The 18,551-nt window shown below is 47.1% G+C and overlaps 1 protein-coding gene across 4 annotated transcripts in view; it reads right to left on the bottom strand.

The window, feature by feature from the left end:
- Positions 1-1,995: 1,995 nt before the first annotated feature.
- Positions 1,996-18,551, bottom strand: part of ARK2C (arkadia (RNF111) C-terminal like ring finger ubiquitin ligase 2C) — a 55,121-nt gene continuing 38,565 nt past the window's right edge. For 2 of the 4 annotated variants that reach the window (XM_088156027.1, XM_088156025.1), the window contains 8 exons: positions 17,619-17,928; positions 15,367-15,492; positions 10,986-11,115; positions 9,866-9,970; positions 9,252-9,347; positions 8,930-9,013; positions 8,014-8,120; positions 1,996-6,872 (listed from right to left, as the gene is read on the bottom strand). In XM_088156027.1, the coding sequence (XP_088012153.1) occupies positions 6,755-6,872; positions 8,014-8,120; positions 8,930-9,013; positions 9,252-9,347; positions 9,866-9,970; positions 10,986-11,115; positions 15,367-15,492; positions 17,619-17,928 (1,076 nt within the window). In that variant the 3' untranslated portion in view covers positions 1,996-6,754. The remainder of the gene's footprint in view (positions 6,873-8,013; positions 8,121-8,929; positions 9,014-9,251; positions 9,348-9,865; positions 9,971-10,985; positions 11,116-15,366; positions 15,493-17,618; positions 17,929-18,551) is intronic. The other 2 variants (XM_014894860.2, XM_088156026.1) reach the window with 1 other exon arrangement.

Here is an 18,551-nt window from a genome sequence, read left to right as displayed (position 1 = left end):
TGGAGATCTAGGGAGGAGAAAAGCCAAAATTTTCCTAGTTCTGTGCTTTTTTGCAGGACTTAGTCAATCTTTTCCTGTGGAGGCCAAGCATCCCAAAGCTGGTATGTGGGCAGATACAAGGCTCCTGCTCCCACCACTAACCTCTCTCTTCTTTTTTTTCCACTTTATTTCCTAATTTGTGGCATTTTAATGCTCATTCCTTCATCCTAAAACAGCAATGTAAAGAAGAAGCAAGAGGAAAGGACAAGATTGGTAGTACTCAGTGTGAGTCTTTAAAACCTGGCTGTCCTATTGTACTGGTGTTCTCCACTGTTTTGGGACTCTGATGAAGTTCTGTGTTAATTAAATTTAGGTTTACTAAAGCACTTGGATGCTGCCAGTGAAAACAAGCATAAAGAAGGAGTACTTAATAGCATTTCATGCTGAAGGACCAGTTGCCTCTTGGTGCAGGACACCGAGAATTATTTGCAAATCTCTATGAAATTGTTGCTAAGCATTTTTGGTAGCATCATATGCCTGCATGAACCTTAGGTTCATGAGGGGGGAATGACTGAGAGACGTGAAGTATCTTATATTCTGTATGTAGAAAATATCTTATAATCTCCCTTGCCCCTTTCTTATGTCTAGTGGTCCATTCTGAACTAGAAAAGTGGTAAAAAAACCCAAACAAACAAACAAACAAAAAAACCAAAAACAAAAACAAACAAACGAAAATTATTAGTGGAGTTGTACAGCTCTGAGCTGCAACCTGTGGGCCAGCTGCAGATTTAGACACCACAAAACACCAATAAGGGCTAAGCTTCCCGACCCTGGGCAGCTGTTGCCAGAGCAGATGCTGGTGGTGAATAAAGATGTTGCACCTCGGTCCGTGCTGCTGTGCCGTGATGAGCACAGCTCCTCTCCCTCCCCAGGCAGGCACTGTGCTCAGCAGGGCTGTTATCAGATTGTGGCAGCTCGTTTGCTGCTCCAGTTCCAAAACAAACCCGATTGCCATCTGCACCACCTCTCTCGGCACCGTCACCCTTTCAAAGGACATCAGCAGGATCTTAGCGAGAAACTGAGATTTTCACCAGCTGGACCAGCGGGCCACTTTCAACCTGTTTTCTGTTTTCTGAGTTTCTAAAAACCTCCTGTCACAAGAGCTTCGTGTTGTGTGAACACGGTTCATCCCTTATGCAGCTTTTGATGGATGCTGGAGGAGCTGGCAGCTCCTTCCAGCTACAGGAACCAAATCTCTAGGATCAGCAGCCACTTGTCTCCAAGGCTTATTTAGTCTAATCACACAGTCAAAGCTAGGCACTGGTCTCAGCTTTTCAGGAGGAGCAGCTGAATTCAAGAGTGGGCAGGAGCAGAGACTGGCACCATTTGTTGTGGGGGAAAATAAAAGCACAGGAGGACCTGCAGAATGGATTTTGCAGGATGCAAAATTGGATGTATGACCCATTGGATTCTACAATGGGTAGTAAAAAAGACTGAAAATACCTTCAAATGTACCTATATTAGTTTGCAGGGTTTGGGATTTTTTTTCATCCATCGGTTTCCCATTCTGTAGTTATTAAACTAGAGACCCATGAAGAAGAAAATCCTTCACCAGGAGGGTGGGAGAACTTGTTGATACCTCTGCAAGGCCTGCAATAGATACCTTACAGGCACCATCTGATGTGTTTAGAGGAGAAATCTCTCTTTAATAGGCAACTTTCTGAAATTCTAGAAAGCAGTTTTGGTACCTGATCACCAACCTGTTGCCACAGGCCATCATGCACAGCAACGTGCCCAGTGTGGAGAGCCTCACCTCACCTCTGCCATGGGGCTTATCCACCAGCAACCTCTGCACACCAGATGGGCAGAGTATTTTATACCCCAGCAGTGGTTCTCCTGCACATCAAAGACACAAGCAATGAAAGGAGAATTGATTCCAACCCAAAGAAACACGAAATGAGCAGAAAATAAAGACCAAGTGATCGCCCTTGCCAGGTGGCTTCTGCGTGGCACAGGTTTATAGTTAGCAATGCAGTTTGTTTTATTAGTTATAAATAAAGTACAAAAAATCCACCAAAAGTGAATCTAAGCATTTACACAATTTCTAATGTCTTTCCATTTCTTCAATGCACTATTGCTTTAATATTAATAATAAATATTTTTCTAGCTTTCTTCTATAAAATAGTCTATGTAGCAAAATGTTGCACAGCACAACAGAACAGCAGTAGGAATACAAAAATGTGGGTGATCCTTTCACCTGCCCGGGTCATTAAAGGAGAGGGGGTTTTGTTTACTTGCTCCTTGTTTTGCTTATCCCTCTTGCAGTGACTTTGAGGGGGAGGACAACCAACCCCCCTGTCCCCACACAGCTCAAAATCACAGCTCCAGGCTACAGGGGAGGAGTGTTACAGAGCAGCAAGGTAAAAAACACAGACAGGTTTAAAACCCGGGGTAAGGCAAAGTCAACAAAGCAGCGCAGCACCCTGAAGGGACAGAGAGAAAAGAATTAAGGTACTGTGATTTTGTGCCTTTTCTAACCCAACTGAGAATTTCATCCAAAGCCTTTTTGTGGGGAGGATGGCTACTGGCTGAGCACATGCATCAAACCCCACTTCTGTCTGTACACGGCTGAATGTCTGCACTGACCAAGCATGGTTATGGCTTAAAGCTTAAAATGCTATCAAAGGTTCTCTAACCTTCTGGCAAAGCTGGAACACGTGGTACTCAGGAGCCTTCAGGGAAAGGGCAACACATTGCAAGAGCAGAGCAGCCATGGCAGGATGGGGATGCTTGGCCATGTTAGTTTGGGGCTGACCCCCTTCCTGGGGACAGGAGGGCTCTGGGGCTGGTCCCAGCTCTACACTGGATTAAAAATCTCCAAATTGAGTTTCCCTCCTGTACAGGAGGGATGAAACGAACTGGTCAAAATCAGTGTTAAGCACTTCTGCTGCATGCATGTCTCAGAGCTGGGTTACAGCCAGAGCTCGTGGCAGGCGTTGCAAAGAGATGGCAAATGGATCCCATGTCCATCCCAACCACTCTCAGCTGGACATGGTGTCACAGGATCACAGAATGGTTCGGGCTGGAAGGGACCTTAAAGCTCATCTCGTTCCAACCTCTACCACGGGCAGGGACACCTTCCACTATCCCAGGCTGCTCCAAGCCTGGGCTTGGACACTGCCAGGGTTGGAGCAGACACAGCTGCTCTGGGAAACCTGTGCCAGAGCCTTCCTAGCCTCTGAGTAAAGAAGTCAACCCCTAAAAACTGCACTGAATCCTGCAGTTACGTTGCCCCCAAGCTCAGGCTCACCCTACTGCCTCTTTCATCCCAGATGGGCGCACACACAGAGGGTGAAAAGAGCCAAACCAAGCACTGATAGACGCCAAAAATTACAGAGCCACCACACCTGGGCGTCCTTCCTCAGCTTTTGACACAATTTGCAGTCTTGCAGTAAAGGCATGCATTGCTCCAAGCACAGTCTTGCAGCGGAGGCCTGCTGGGTGTTATTGCAGGGTCACACAAGCAGCAGCAGCAGCATCACCAGAGGCGTCAGGGACAGGGCAGTACCAGGAAACAACCAAAACATTTTGGTTTTATGCAGAGCATCGTTAACCGCCTTCAATGCGCAAGGACACAAGTGAAAGGATCACCAGAGTTTGATTATGAGTGCAAATAATATTCATATATATGTGCTAAACACAGTCACTATATTGCAGTTTTCCACTATGTCACAGCATACAGAATCAAAGGTTTGCATTTTTATGGAATGTATCCAAGGTAACAGCACCACAGTAATACAGTTTGTAATCACACACCCTGATTTTTTTCTCTTTTTTTTTTTTGTTTTTTTGTTTTTGACAAGATAAGCATTACCCCCCACATCCCCTGTTTAATTTTATTTTAAGTACCGATGCATGCAAAGCATTCCATTCCCAGAAACAATGCAAAAATGAGGTAATAGGAGTAATAAAAAAAATTAGTAGTAATTTCTAAATAAATAAATTATAATTAAAAATGCAAAAAAACAACTATAAAAATAATTAAATAAGAACCCACAATATCTACAAGTTAGTCATAAATTATGATTGTTAAATATAAGGCATTTAAACTCACAAAACCCTGTAAACTATTGATGTTTTGTTTCTAGACTTTTGTTGTTGTTGTTGTTGATGTTCTTTTTGATTTGTTTTTAAACTCCTCCTAACTCGCAACCTACTTGTACAAATTATTTAAACGCAAAGGAACCTGACACACCGATACAACTCCAGACACTGTAAATTCGCACACACCTTGGGATCAGTCATTCTCACAAGACCATGGGAGTTTGGTGCTTTTCTTCACCAAAGGTTTGTTTGTTTTTTTGTTTTGTTTGGTTTTTTGTGGTTTTTTTTTTTAAGCTTGATCGATTTTTAAATTTTTTTTTTAAAAACTGTGCTTGTTTATTAGGCAAATAGTAACACTTTCTCATAGGCTTTAAAAGAAAACAAACGATCCAGAAGCGTTCTTCATTCCCTCCCCATCCAGTGGGGGTATCAATCCCCCCTGTTACTCTCCCTGCTTCCCCCCTCCAGGTCACACCTGGGCAGATCAAACCTGCCCAGAGTGTATTTTACCACCAAAGCCTTGCTTTGCTTGTCATGGTATTAGTATTATTAGTATTATTTGTAATGCTGCTTCAATGCTGATGGAGACCCATAGGTATCCATGGGCCACTCCTTGACCCAAGGACATCAGGACTGGGACCACCATATTCCCGAAGAAGCTGTCAGTTGTGCTGGGTGGCAAATGTGTTATAAAGTCATGGAATGGTTTGGGTTTGGGTTTGGGTTTGGGTTTGGGTTTGGGTTTGGGTTTGGGTTTGGGTTTGGGTTTGGGAGGGACCTTAAAGCTCATCTTGTTCCAAACCCCCCCACCATGGGCAGGGACACCTTCCACTACACCAGGTCACTGCAGTCGTGATCCCTGAACACTTCCAGGGTTCTCTGGGCAGCCTGTGCCAGGGCTTCCCCATCCTCATAGCCAAGAATTTCTCCCTTATGTCTTCTCTATATGTCACCGTTTGTCCCCTTCCACTCCCTCCCACCTGCATGGGCACACAATGAGAGAGGCTCATGCACCCTCACATGGGGTTTCCCTCCTTCTCTCCCCTCTCTCACTGGGAAAAAAAGGAAATCTCTGTGTGCCTCTGAGGTTGGTGTTTTCCAGTTACAGCTCATGAGAACCTTGCAGTTTCTCAGATGATAGTTTATGATTGAATCGACTTGGGAGAGCATTTCTCTCCAGCGAAACAGATGCTCAGGGGAGCCAGAAATCATTCCCACCACACCAGCATTTTCAATAGATTATGTTTCTAATTCCCCTGCTGCTCCTCTGCAGCTCCTTTCTCCCTTAGTATGAAAGAAAGAAAAAAAAAAAAAAAAAAAGAAAACTACAGGTTTTGGTTGTGAATGTCGGTTTTCCCGAGGATTTTCCACCCAATCCCTGCGGTTGACGTGCTTTTTTTCAGGGGGAGCATGGATCACAACAGCTCACCCCTTAGGGTACCACCTCTTAATTCTGCTTTGAGTGTTAATGTGATTAAGTTTCGTTTTAACAACCGCTGATTACTCCGGGTGGAGACAGCCTGAACTGGGGCAGGTCACGGCAGCCCCACCTCCGCCCTGCTTTCCCCTCCCGAGCCCAAGGGCTCGTGGTCTCAGCAGTGTCTTGTGAGCATCGAGTTTTCTTCCGTCCCGTTACCGAGAGATGCTTTTGCCGCGGGAGAAGAGTCGACATTTCGCACCTCTCTCGAGGGTAATTACACCCCAAAGAACAGCGGTAGGCGCCGACTCCCGTAACCATCACCATCATTTTGGAGTGGTGCTGGCAAAGCCAGCCCAGCCGCACAGCTCACAGAAGAAAGCATCACGGACAATTGCAATCATATAGACAGAACTTCCTTGGATTTTGATATGACAAGCTACTTTGTTAAAATACAGAAAGCAAAGAAACAGCATCTACTCAAATACTGTGCTGCTACAGAAAGTGTCCAGCACCAGCAGACAAGCAGGAACGAAGCTTTTCCCTATTGCTTCGTTCATTTTATCCCCAATTTTTATTTTTGTTAAGCTTCTCTAAATTTGCAACACACTGTAAATGCCAGGGAAAGAAGCACACGCGGCTGAGGCAAAGAGCACAAACCCTTCTGACTGTAAACAGGATTTTGCTTTTTCTCCTCTTTCTCCCACCCAGAGGATGGGAAAGTTTGACCTCTTTATTCCCCCTCTGCAATGTATTAATCAGGCACCAAAATAAGGAATCTATGAAAAAATATTTGGTGCAAATTAGGTAACAGCAACATGTCCACCACAAGATGAGTAGGGCATCAAACACAACATTTCTTAAGCTAACATGCTCCAGCTGCCATCCATAGAAATAGCTAAAGGACCCCTAACATGTTTCTACATATTTGAGAGGTATATATACAATCCCCATGAAAAGCAGGATTGACAGGCCGGACTACCACAACTAGTTCCTTCATATTCAACACTAAAATCTTCTGCAGCACGGGGTCTCTGAGCTCCGGGAATGCCAGCTCCCTTTCACTGGGCCTGTATCCTGCATATATGTGCAACATCTCCTACTGCTAGATATTGTATCACCACCTCCTTCACCTCACTAACGTGCCTGCAGACTTCCCCTCTCAATCAAATGGCTCAGAAGGCAAAAAATTTTGCTGCAAGGGTTTATGGCCATACGACCTGGTAAGGAAAATGGTGTGTCCAGCTAGTCTTTTCAGCTGTCCGAGCCAAGCTGTGTTTCAATGTCCACCCTGCAGATCGGGCACTTCTTGCTGGTGGCCAGCCACTGGTCCACACACACTTGGTGAAAGAGATGCATGCAGGGCAACCGCCTGCAAAGAGAAAAACAGCACTGTTAGGGTGGAGGAAGTCCAAGGGACCAAAGAGAGCTGAATAACAGCATCTGAGGCTGTTCTGAACATGGGAAACACTGCTGTGGTGACAACACTGCCACCAAGGTCCTGCAGTCTTTCCCAGCAACACCAGTTCCCACAGGGCAGTGGGCTGGAGACAGTGTCCTCCTTGGCCTTTTAGAAACCCCCACACCATCCTGAATTGAGTTATTAATTATGCTGGCTGCTAATATTTAACCTTCCAGGAGAAAGGTTATACTCCAAAGCCTCTTAGCTCTTCATGGCTGTGCCACATTAACAGTCAGGTGGGTCCACACTGTTCCTACATGGATGTGCCCAGGAAACCTGGTCATATTTTACCTACATCACCTCTGCCATCATCACATATCACCCTTGGATTACAGGGGAACCTTGAACCACAAGAACCCACAGCAAAAGAATTGGAGCTTTTCTTGACAATCCAAAGGTGAGAAGCAGACCTGGGTACTTCTCACCTGCAGTCCCTTCAGCCATGAGAGCTCAGCCCCTTGCAATTTCCTATCTCCATCCTTCTCTCACAAGCTCACAAATCTCACAAGCTGAGATTTGACCCAGTCAACAGCCTGGGATGTCTGTTAGAGACAATTGGAGTTCTGTTGGCTGGGGATGGTTCTCTGTGACCATGTGGGCAGAGTAATCCTACTTTACAATAAAGCAGCTGTGCCTTGGGCACAAGCCCAACTCTCCTGGACTTCACACTAACACTGTTTTTATCATACTTTGGTCATCTGTCAGGCTCAGATGTTGATGACCCCAAGCTCCAGATGGTTGTCAGAGTTCAGTCTGACCTACCCTTCTCTGACACTTTGCCACCTGGCCAGCTGGCAGAGTCTGGAAGCAGATGATCCAAACCCAGGAAATGCTATAAAAACTTGACCCTCTGCTGCTGCAGGGCTCCTCCTGCCTATGGGCTATACCAATATCCATCTGCAAAGCATTTGGGTTCCCAGACCATGCAACAGCCCAGGTGAGTTTCTCAGGACAAGAACAGAGACAACTCCACTAGTGCACAACTGCATTAATCCAAATAACACAACTCGGATGGCATTGAGAGGCAGAGGAGGGACTGGAAGGATCTCACCTGACGTCCTCTCCGTCTTCAAGCATGGACAGACAGATTGTGCATTTCTCGTCGGTATCTGACTCCTCACCATCGTCTTGCTCAGCTTTGCCTTCCTGTGGTCTTCTCTGCAGCAAAGTTAAAGACATCATTTGGTTAGACCTTGCCTTTCTACTGCTCTCCCAAACCTGGGCAGTTGCAAGAAGATAAATAATAAGATCTCCATCTATCAGCCAGATCCTCCAGCTCAGGAAAGTCAGCCCAGCCAGAACAGCCAGTGAGATGAGTGTGCCACCAAAATGCTGCAGGTTGGCATGTCTCCTCCTGGGGCTGGTGGCAGTGACGCTGGTGGCAGTACTCCAAGGAGTAGCCTGTCCTCTGCTGCCCTCATACAGCCCTCCACCACCTCCTTGCAGTGGGGATGGCCCCATGGTCTCCTTTGCTGGAGGTTTCTTCTTGGGGAGACCCCAAAGCTCATGGTGCCACCACTGCCAGGAAGGGCAACCACTGTGCTCATGCCAGCTTGGCCACTGGCCCAGCCCCATGCTGCACCACAGGGTAGTGCTTAGCCTGTCAGCTCGCCCTTTTTCTCTTTCCCCACACATCCATTCCTATTCATAGCCTTTTCCTGGGTTCACTGGAGATGCGAAGAGAGACAAGCGCAGCAGGAATTACCTCACTTCCAACCTGGGCAATGCAACATCCCTACCCTCCAGCCAGGAGTGACCAACACAAGAAATTACTACCCAGACAAGCACTCTTCCCAATTTCTACTTCGCAAAACCCAAAAAATGTGCCACCCATTTCCTCATGGGCAGGAATTTGGGGGAGGACGAGGTCCCCCAGGCCGTGGAGCCCTCACGGCGGGCGCCGCTTGCATGCAGAACGGGGCGGGTTTGCATGCACGAAGCCCCCTTGGTGGTGTGCACTTTCTTACCAGGTGCAGACAGGGGGGAAATTGCACCCGCTGGGTGGGAGAAGGTTGAGACCCTTTTGAAAATTTGGCCCGCAGCTTCCTAGCCTAGAAGTGAGAAACAGGCAGCTGAGCTACGCCACTGCTCCCGCCCCGGGAGTCCCGCAAGATGTTCAAGCACCGCTGCTGGGTTTTACATTCCTCCCCCTCCTCGGGAGATGGTTTGGTTGATGGTGCCAGCTTGCCAGCCCTGAGGATTGTGAGCCACCAAAGTCCTTCCTTCTGCCTGTTCCGCAGCCCTTGGCTGAGAGGGGCTGGCAGCCGTGCTGTGTTTTGGGGCACTCACCTTCTTGTACTTGTGGGGGAAGGTGAATCTCTCAATGGTGTTCTGGACGGCGCCCCGGCTCACGCTGCCCAGCCTGTCCTCCAGCTGCAGCAGCTCCTGCAGCACAGGAACATCAGGAAAGCACCATCCCCACTGCTCCCAAGGCACCAGGTCCCCCCATACAACCATACCTGGTGGCAACCGAGGCTCCCTCCTGTCCTCTCCTCAGTGGACATGTCCATCAAACCCAAATCAGCCATGCTGTAATGATGGATCTGATCCCTGGCACTTGAGATAATAACTAAGAGCTCGAAGCAAAGAGCTGGATATCCAATATTTCACAAATTAGACTGAGATTTGAGCTTCATCTGACAGGCTGGGAAACAAAACCCTATAGATCTGGAGCACTTTGTTCACAGTCATGAAAGGAGCCAGAGCCAACCCAAGCAAGACCCAGGGACTTTGGAGTAAATCATCTTTTACCAAACTTAACCCCATCACTTCCCAGTCATTACTAAAATTGATGAAAGGCTCACTGCAATTGCTACGCCACAAAACAGTCATAACTTTATACCAGGGCTTGCATAAATTCACAGCACTTTAAAACATAATAATTCCAGTCTCCAGATACGTACTTCATAGCTCTCCCGCACAGCGGATGTGTGCCTGCTTGGGTTCAATCCCTGAAGAGCAAGCAGCTGAAGCTGAGGGTAAGGGTAATTTCTGATTTCATGAACAACCTGAAAGAAGCAAGGGAGAAAAATAAAGCCACCTATACTTGCCTACAGAAAACCCTTGTGTGCCCTGGTGTATATCTAATGCTTTAAAAATTCAAATTGAAAGAGTAGATTGATACTTTCACCAATTTAAGTCTTTTGATAACAAAAAAATGAGGTTTTATAAAATACATTTCCTATAAATTATGGAAATAATAATACCTAAGAACATGCATTTCTTCCAAATAAACTAGCTGTTATAATAATTCCTGTATCATCTATAACGTCGTGGTTCCAAACTCCCAGAACGGATTACATTACAATTAAATTTTATTTCATTTAAATGGGTAGATTTCTGTTCATCCAAGCTATGATTGTTTTGGGTTTTTTTTAAGGCTAGCTTTAGTACACAGGTGTCAGGGTCTGACTATGGCACAAGGGAAAAGCACCCTCGTGGGATTTCTGAGGACGTTTTAAGGATTAGCAGTGCTTGGCATGACTTAGCTCCAAATACAGCACCCTGCTAGGAGGAGGGGTAGAAAATTACCCCAGTCAGGCTGTCTTCTCACCAATCCCACCTCCACCTGTGCAAGAGGTCATGCAAAACCTTTACAGGTGGCATCAAAGCTGATGTAGAAAGCAATGATGTGATGAGGGATGGGCCTCGGGGCTGACACCAGGGAAGGCAGTCACCCATTGCCAATCCTTCTGCATACAAAGTCCTGGGAGACCACAGTTCCTTCCAGTACTAATAATATTAACTGCTGAGTCTCTCACATCCTGCCCATGTTTTGCAGACCAGCTTCTGAACGTGGTGCTGCAAGTGATGGACCGAATCCTTCCAGAACAGCTGAGCTTTTCTTTTCTTTCTCTAATCCAGTGCAGTGATGCAACATTATCCTTTCAGACACTCCCTCCCACGGCCGGAGATAAGTGGGATTTGCAGAAGACAGGTGATAGAAAGATAGCAGCCTTTATTTTGACTGCTTTCTGGCAGACAATGCATAAAACATTTCTCAGTTAAAAGCGTTTCACTTACCATCTGGGTTGAGGATGTGCTTCTGGGGAAATGGTGCATCCGAGGTGTAGCCAAGTAATGCTGATAGGGCTGGGGCACCGGCCGGACCTGGAACTGGGCGTGGGTCAGCCCTGCATCCACGCTGAGGTCCCTGTGGGCACCAGGAGCAACACGTGGCTCTGAGTGAGGGGTTGTGCTCGTGGACTGCAGCAAACCAGACCATGCTCACAAGGAAACCTCCCTGCTCAGCTCTGGGCTGCTCTGCACTCCTCAGCCTGGGGAGGTGGTATGGCGTGGAAGGGAGTTTCCTCCAGTTTGGGGAATCACCCATTATGCCACCATGAAGGAGTGAGGGGTTGTTTCTAAGCCAGATCGTATTTGAGTTATTTGAGGTCAAGAGCTGTGCACATGCACCCTGCTAATTTCAGGGCAAGAGTATTTTGGTGGCTCAAAAGGATGCACAGGCTCAGCAACTCAACCTGGTCAGACCAGGACCTTCCTGTGCTGCCAGTGCTGCAAACTACTACAGTTTGCCTTGAATGTTTTGCAGGAGTATAGATAATTACTCAAGGGACTCAAAAAAGAACCATTCTGGTAGCTTTTAGAAGCTAGATGAGCACTGTCTGTGGGCTTTTTCCATGTGCCTGTGCTCTTCTTGGAGGTCTCCCAGCCCAGATCATGGCAGAACTTGGGGAGTTAAAGGACAGTGTGCTTTGCCTGAATCCAGCCTCAAGGCAGTGAGGGTTTGAGGTGTGAGGCCCTGGCACAGGCTGCTCAAAGATGCTGTGGCTGTCCCATCCCTGGAAGTGCCCAAGGCCAGGCAGGAGAGAGATTGGAGCAACCTGGGATAGTGGAAGATGTCCCTGCCCATGGCAGAGGTTTGAACAAGATGATCTTTGAGGTTCTGTTCAACTCAAACCAGTCTGGAATTCTATGATTCTATGAACTCCAGAACTGTGATTTATGCAAAAAATATAAAGGTTTTAAGAAATGTCTGGATGAGGCTGCTGTAGGAAAGAGTGTCACAAAACCAGAGGGCCAACACCAATGGAGCAAGACATCCCTGATGGCCCTGCTTGCCTGAAGATATCTAGGCCCCAGGCAAGCACAGATGGAACTCTGCTTGGTGAATCCGGGCACTTTTATTCTCCAGAAAACTAATCCAGCTCAATCCCCAGACTTGTCATAACCAAGATGGCATCAAACATCACAGCTCTGCTCAATCCAACACACAAACTACAACCCCACCACTGCCACACTGTGTGGAGGGAGTGGGAGGGGACTCAGTGCAGCATCTCCGTCTCTAATCCAATTAGCTGATCCCTTTTCTCTCCAGCCTAAGGGTCACTTGGCAAACGATTGCTTTGAACATTGTTCACTTTATCATCATTACAAAATCCAGCGTTCTAACAACAATTTTCTTCACATTTCCCAAAGCAAAGCTAATTAGAGCACAAGGGTGGCTTTCCTTTTCAGCCTCCAACTTCTCCTCCCTGCATGGAGGACAGCAGCAGTGTGTACTGTACCACAGCTTCTTAGGAGCAGCCCAGATGTGTCCTCCAGCACCTGTGAAACTGCTTTCACCCACCAGAAGATGGGAACCTGAGGGGACCTGAGATGAAGAAATCCTTCATCCAGAGCAGCCTGTGCACCAGGCAGCACCACCAGTGCTCTAGAGCTCCCTAATACCTGCACCAAGCTGGATGCAATGATCCTCATGGGTCCCTTGCAACTCAGGATATTCTGTAGTTCTATGATTCTAAGCTGAGGCCAGAAGAGAGACTACCTTTGCTGACCCTCTGTTAGCCATGTGCTAGACAGACAAAACCTGGCAGAGGATAAAGCACAGCAGGCAACTGGCAGGAACACAACAGGGCAAGAATTCACAGGTCTTGGCACTTTCCAGCTCCTGTGTCCCAATTTTGGATATTTACCCAATTGCTTAAGGTTGTTCCCAGGCTGGTGGAGGGCTCAACTGGGTCCACTCCCAGTCCTGCCACTTTCTTGATGACCTTGATCCACTTCCTCTCTGCCTTCCCATATTCCCTGTCTATGAAATAGATGTGATAATTCATGGAGAGCTTTGAGATCAATGACTGAAAAGACCTCTCAAAGGTGAATGGCAATTATTAAATTGCAAGACTAATTGCAATAACAGGACTACTGAACTGTTTGTGCATCTAGATACTTAAAACCAGAATGTTGAGGTTCCTGAAGTGATGCTTTGGGTCTACAGATGTGTCCAAAGAAGAATACAGCATGAAACAGTATTTTCCCAGGGTTTGGGGCTGAAGAAGCAGAGCACACTTCCTGAAGGAGAATGGAACTGATCATTACTTTCTAGCCCATGCTACATGAACAACTGTACAGCATCTTGATGCTCAGGTGAGAGGTTCAAGAGCTGTGATGCTTGTGGCAAATGAGCTGCCAACAACGAAGGAGTGAAGGACAAGACACCAGAAAACAGGTAGGATGGTCATCACTACATGTGTGTGCAGAAGATGATTTAAGGAACCAAATGGGAGTTTATTTATTCTTCGCCAGAAGAAGAAAATAAATAAATAAATAAATAGGTAGATAAATAAATAAATAAAATAAACCCCAACCAATTGGGGTTGTGATCAGTCTGAGACAACTGGTCATTCCTCAGATCTTTCTTCCATCCCCACTTCCACCTCCTGTGACAGCACCCACCACCTACAGCCTCTGAGAAAACACTGCTGTTGCTGCTCATCCAGGGGTAACACATCAGAGGGGAGTTTTTGTATTTGTCACTGGGCAAAACTGTATGTGTGCCCCAAGGGAAAGTGAGTCACCCAAACATATGCTCACCATGTATGATTCCTGTCACCCCCACTCCTAGGGTTTTATAAGGCTATGGAGCAACAGAGGGGAGAAAAGGAGGGAGGGGGAAGGCACTTAGTGATGCTTTATCAGATACTTCTAATGATCATAATTAAGCCCTCTGAGCTGAGAGGCAGAAAGAATCACTCTATCCAGATGGTACATGAACTGCTTTGCAAACCAATCTGAACAATGTCATCCCGACCACGTTCAGCCCACAGGAGTGCCAATAATGGGAACACCTGAGAGGAAAATTGCAGAAGGATGTGGTCATATTTTAGATTGTGTATTATGCACTGAAGGGGGGAAAAAAAGCAACGACTCTGGGTTAAAAGGACTTTTCATTTGCAGACTGGAGTGCTCAGATGTTAGGAAATGCCATCATTAAGACTTCCTGTGCCATTTTATTTCAGTCCCCTTGTGCAAATACATTGCGATTGTCTTTAATTACAAGTTCACATGCTATTTTTTCCATTCAGTGCACAGAATGGACTTTACTCAGCTTACAAGCAGCTACTCGGAAGGATGTTTTTATTTTCTCATTCTTTTGGCCAGGTTACCATACTTTATTTACTGTTCAAGAGCTCTCAACCTACTCTGAAAATGAAATTAACAGTTTCCTGCAAAGCTTTTCCAGGGTATTGAACACTAGAGTTGGAGAATGATGAACAAATCTCCATTCATACCATCCTGCATGGCAGGGTAGCATGGTGCTCCCAAATTTGGACCACAGAAGTATTATGGCTATGGGGTTTTGAGTGCCTGAAGGACAGCAAAGGTACAAAGTTCGGTGGTCTACAGGAAAAAAATCCCTCTCTGCGCCCTATAGCACAAAGAGCAACTTGGGAGAATTAATGCTTGGTTTGACTCTAAATCTGTAGGTGAAATGTTATGAGCAACAACAATGGAGCGTGCCTAAAGGGAGGCAATGGAGCTGGGGAAGGCTCTGGAGCACAAGCTTACTGAGGAGCAACTCAGGGCTCTGGGAAAGGGGCTCAGCCTGAAGAAAAGGAGGCTCAGGAGGGGCCTTGTGGCTCTGCACAACTCCCTGACAGGAGGGGACAGCCAGGGGCTTCGGGCTCTGCTCCCAGGAAACAGGGACAGGAGGAGAGGGAACGGCCTCAAGCTGTGCCAGGAGAAGTTAAGATTGGATATTGGGGAACATTTCTTCACCCAAGGAGCTGTCCAGCCCAGGCACAGCTGCCCAGGGCAGTGGTGGAGTCCCCATTCCTGAAGAGATTTAAAAGCCATATGAATGTGACACTTGGGGACGTGGGTCAATGGCAGCCTTGGCTGTGCTGGGGAATGGTTGGTCTTCATGGAAGGCTTTTCCAGTCCAAATGATTCAATGATACATTTCTATAGGAGGCTTTCACATTCTCATGGACCTCTCAGAGACAAGTTTTCCCATTGCATACACCCCACATTGTACCTGCTGAGCTGAATCATTAGCTTTCATCAAAGCCCTGATCCCTGATGGCATTCCCCAAAATTTGCACCCTTCCCAGGACTTTTTAAACACATCTACGGATACGACAGCAAAATGGGGATCACTTACCAGTCTGTGCCCTCTGCCAAATACCTGGGCTGGGGCCCCATGGGTTGTGGAGTCTGCAGTTGGTGGCTGAAGTCAAAGCTGGGGTGTAGGCGGTGAGGCTGGACAGACATGCGCTCTTGGGCCCGCCTGCAGGGAGCAGAGCAGCAACAGGGAGGGTCAGACACCAGTAGGCACTGGAATTCCTGTCAAGAACCCATTGAAAAACCCCAGAGGCTGGGCTTGAGGTCAAGTGTTCAAAGCTAAGCACTCCAGGCAGGTGTAAGGGATGATGGGAAGAGGAACACAGGGCTGTCATTCCCCCACAGCCATCACGTAGCAATCTACTCTCAGGCCCTGTGGCAGTCACATATGCTCAGTTTGCAGGAGATGTTATTTGCTGGCAACATGCAGAGAAAAAGGGGAAACCAAACAACTTCTCAGCAGCTTTGTGCAGTTGGCACTATTTCCTTTTTTTTGCTACAGTCAGCCCCATAAACAACACACAAGGTAAAATGTGACCCTGCTTCATGATATCCGTGATCTATCATCATAAAGAAGCTGCAGGTTGTCTCGTCTCTCCTGCAGTCCATAAACTCCTGGGGAGCCTCATTCATAACCAGATTACTCACGAGTGACTGAAAGTAGAATTTACTCTCACTGGCCTTTGCCAACATTTCTTTGGATGATGGACAGGCCAGGCTGGGTTCCAGGTCCTTCTCCCTCTGCTCTGCTGCCATTGCAGGCAGGAAAAAGAAAGTGCTAGAAAATACAGCATGGTTTTTCTAGGAATTTGAGTCTCATGATTATTGCTTATTTGAACTACTCAGGGGAAGAGCGTGTGCTGCTGGATCGGTGTCCTCATTTGGCAAGAGACAAGGTGGATGCATGAGCAGGATTTGCATTACAGACTCCTACCCTTTGCTTCCTGACAAGTTACCACTTACCAGTGGAACCATCACAAAGAAAATCTTCAGGAAAGAAGTAGAGCAAATGGAGCAGGGAACTGCCAGGTAAATAACTTTTCATGCAGCCTCAGTTCAGAGGCTTCACTCTCAAAGGCATAACCCATATTCTCATTACTGGGACCTCCTGCCCCACACCTGTAAGGGTTCTGACATCCTGCTCCGTTGCAGCTTTCAGAGACAAACACTGGGACTGGGCAAGAGGTTCCTGCCTTCTTCCACACCACAGCCCACTTGCAAATACAACACTGACAGGGTTTGCCAAAGCAGATTCTGCGTGGAATTGTGCTCTGTGCTTTTGTTTGAATTCAGCTTATGACTAAGAGATAAACACTTGTATCATCGGTTTCTCAGCCTGGAACATACTTGCTACCCAATTATTAGCTAATCATTAAATCCACCTAAAATCCAGCTTATGCAAAATAAAAACAATGATGAGAAGAACACACGATTTTCAGATGGAAAGGACATGGAAATAAAGGGTTTTCTATCCATAGCATTCTTTCCAAATGAAGCATCATTGCAAAGTCTCATCCTCTGATTCTTGATCCATGGGTACAACCCACAAATAGCTTCCATATGTTTCCAAAAAAATCACTCCTCTCTCAAGAAACACAATCAAGATGAGGGCAGGCATCCTTTTCCGTCTCTGCTGAGTTACAGCAATTCTCTCTGCATTTGTCAGCTCAGTGTGGATTTAGGATGCTCTCTGTGACAGAGTGTGCTGCAGGTCAGTGGCATCATTCCCTCACAGAGATGGAAAGCCTACCAAACCCTGAGCAGCAAGACCTCCATGTGCATAACCTGATGAGACAGCTGGGCACAACCTCTTGCATGGTTTTGAAACAGCAGCTACAAGGATGTAGCTCACGCACGCAGAGACAGCAAAGGTCCCCGGCAGCACCATCGTGATTCTCTGAGAGTGACAATAACGGGGCACTCTGGATAAGCACAGTAGGAATCCCCACAGGAAGGGTGTAAAATTCTATACCAAAACTTAGCGTAAACTTTAGCGTCTGAAACTTTTGTCTTTGAAACTAATATATTTCTGCAATAAACAACCTTTTAAAAACTATTAGCTACTTAACTCATTAAAAAAAACCAACCCAACAAACTAGTGCCTAAAACACCAACGTTTTAACCTCACAGAAGGGGACACCTTCAGGTGCAGCCTCCCTCCCGCTGGATGCATTTTCAGCACACGCAGGTGAGCTCAGGAAGAAAACCCATCAGTGCCAGCTGCAGTTCCACAGGTGGCATGAGGCCGGCGCGGCTCCTCCACATCCTTTGGGAAGAGCGGGATCCCCTTACCTGGGATGGGGCATGAGCCGGCGGTGCTGTGCCTCGAGGAGCTGCTGCTGGAGGAGGTATTGCTGGTGTAGCGCCTGAGGTAGGAAGGAGGGCCCGGCGACGTCCTGGAAGGGCAGGGCAGGCACGGGCGCCAGGGGCTGGTGCAGGGGGCCGCTGTGCTGGTGCGCCGGGGCCATGTGGGGAGCCAGCCCCGGCTGCGGCTGCACCGCGTGAGGCAGGGCGAAGTCGGCGGAGAGCTGAGGCTGGGGACCCAGGTGGAAATGCCGGCAGGAGGTAGCATGGGGATGCTGAGACCTTTGAAAGGGAGCACCTGGAAGAGAAGAGCACAGCGGTCACGGAGAGCCGGCAGCGGCCAGGGCAGAGCGGCCCTGTGGTCGCCCACCCAAGGACAAGGGTTGGGCAAATGGGTGTTACTCTCCACTTCTAGAAGGTTTATAAAAAATACAAATAAAAGAGAACAAGTCGGTTAAAGCTGATTACAAGAAGAAAAGTGCTGATTTTGACTAATGCTATTTCTCCTCCAAGAAAATATTGGAGCCAAAACATACATTTGGGTTCAAAGTCTGTTTTTGGCTCCAAGCTGAAGTGTGTACTGATGAAAACTGCTTCGAGCTTGTTTTGGCTTTCCTATCTTAAACAGAAAAATAACAAAAGTCTGAATAAAGCCTTTGGAGATAGAAAAAGGAGTGATAGTCTTAAACTAGAAGAGAGGAGATCCAGACTAAAATCAGATTTTTTTTGTGCTGAGGGTGGTGAGGCCCTGTCTCAGGTTGGCCAAAAAAGATGTGGATGCACTATCCTTGGAAGTGTTCGAGGCCAGGTTAGATGAGGTTTAGAGCAACTTTGTCTAGTGAGAGCTGTCCCTGCCCATGACAGTGGGGTTGGACTAGATGACCTTTAAAGGTCCTTTCCAATCCAAACCATTCTGTGATA

The sequence above is a fragment of the Sturnus vulgaris genome, chromosome Z (genome assembly GCF_052056855.1).
Source record: "Sturnus vulgaris isolate bStuVul1 chromosome Z, bStuVul1.hap1, whole genome shotgun sequence".
Lineage (NCBI taxonomy): Eukaryota > Metazoa > Chordata > Aves > Passeriformes > Sturnidae > Sturnus > Sturnus vulgaris.
The sequence above is the reverse complement of the archived record's forward strand: the minus strand, read 5'-3'. Positions and strand labels throughout refer to the sequence as shown.